The sequence below is a fragment of the Dipodomys ordii genome, unplaced genomic scaffold, assembly GCF_000151885.1.
Source record: "Dipodomys ordii isolate 6190 unplaced genomic scaffold, Dord_2.0 Scaffold118, whole genome shotgun sequence".
NCBI lineage: Eukaryota > Metazoa > Chordata > Mammalia > Rodentia > Heteromyidae > Dipodomys > Dipodomys ordii.
In genome coordinates, this window is record NW_012267334.1 from 537,092 (window position 1) to 537,444 (window position 353).

A 353-nucleotide genomic window follows, 5' to 3' on the forward strand; every position below is an offset into this window, starting at 1 on the left:
GCACCCCCCCACAGCCTCTGACCCCACACCCCCCCATGGCCTCTGACCCCGCATCCCCCCCAACCAGCCGGAGCTCCCTCACCTGAGGACGGGGGGGCCTGTGTGCCCACCTGCTCCTGCTGCGGTCTCTGCAAGGAAAGCCAGAGCTGCGAGTGGCCAGGGCGGCGGGGCGGGCCTGGGCAGGTGACCGCCTCACAAGAAAGTTCCCTACCAAGGCCTGTCCTGGCCCAGCAGGGGGAGGGGTCGCGTGGGGGGGCTGCGGCTAGAGGAGGTCACCAGCTGGACTGCCCTGCCAGTGGGTTCTCCAGGCCCTGAGCCAGGCCTGGCTGGGCCACGTCTTCCTAGACCCACCA

At 70.5% G+C, this 353-nt stretch overlaps 1 protein-coding gene across 5 annotated transcripts in view; it reads right to left on the reverse strand.

Annotated features, from left to right (window-relative positions):
- Window positions 1-353, reverse strand: part of Noxa1 (NADPH oxidase activator 1) — a 12,278-nt gene that overhangs the window by 2,208 nt on the left and 9,717 nt on the right. For all 5 annotated transcript variants that reach the window (XM_013029401.1, XM_013029399.1, XM_013029400.1 and 2 more), the window contains one exon: window positions 83-128. In XM_013029401.1, coding sequence (XP_012884855.1) covers window positions 83-128 — 46 coding nt within the window. The remainder of the gene's footprint in view (window positions 1-82; window positions 129-353) is intronic.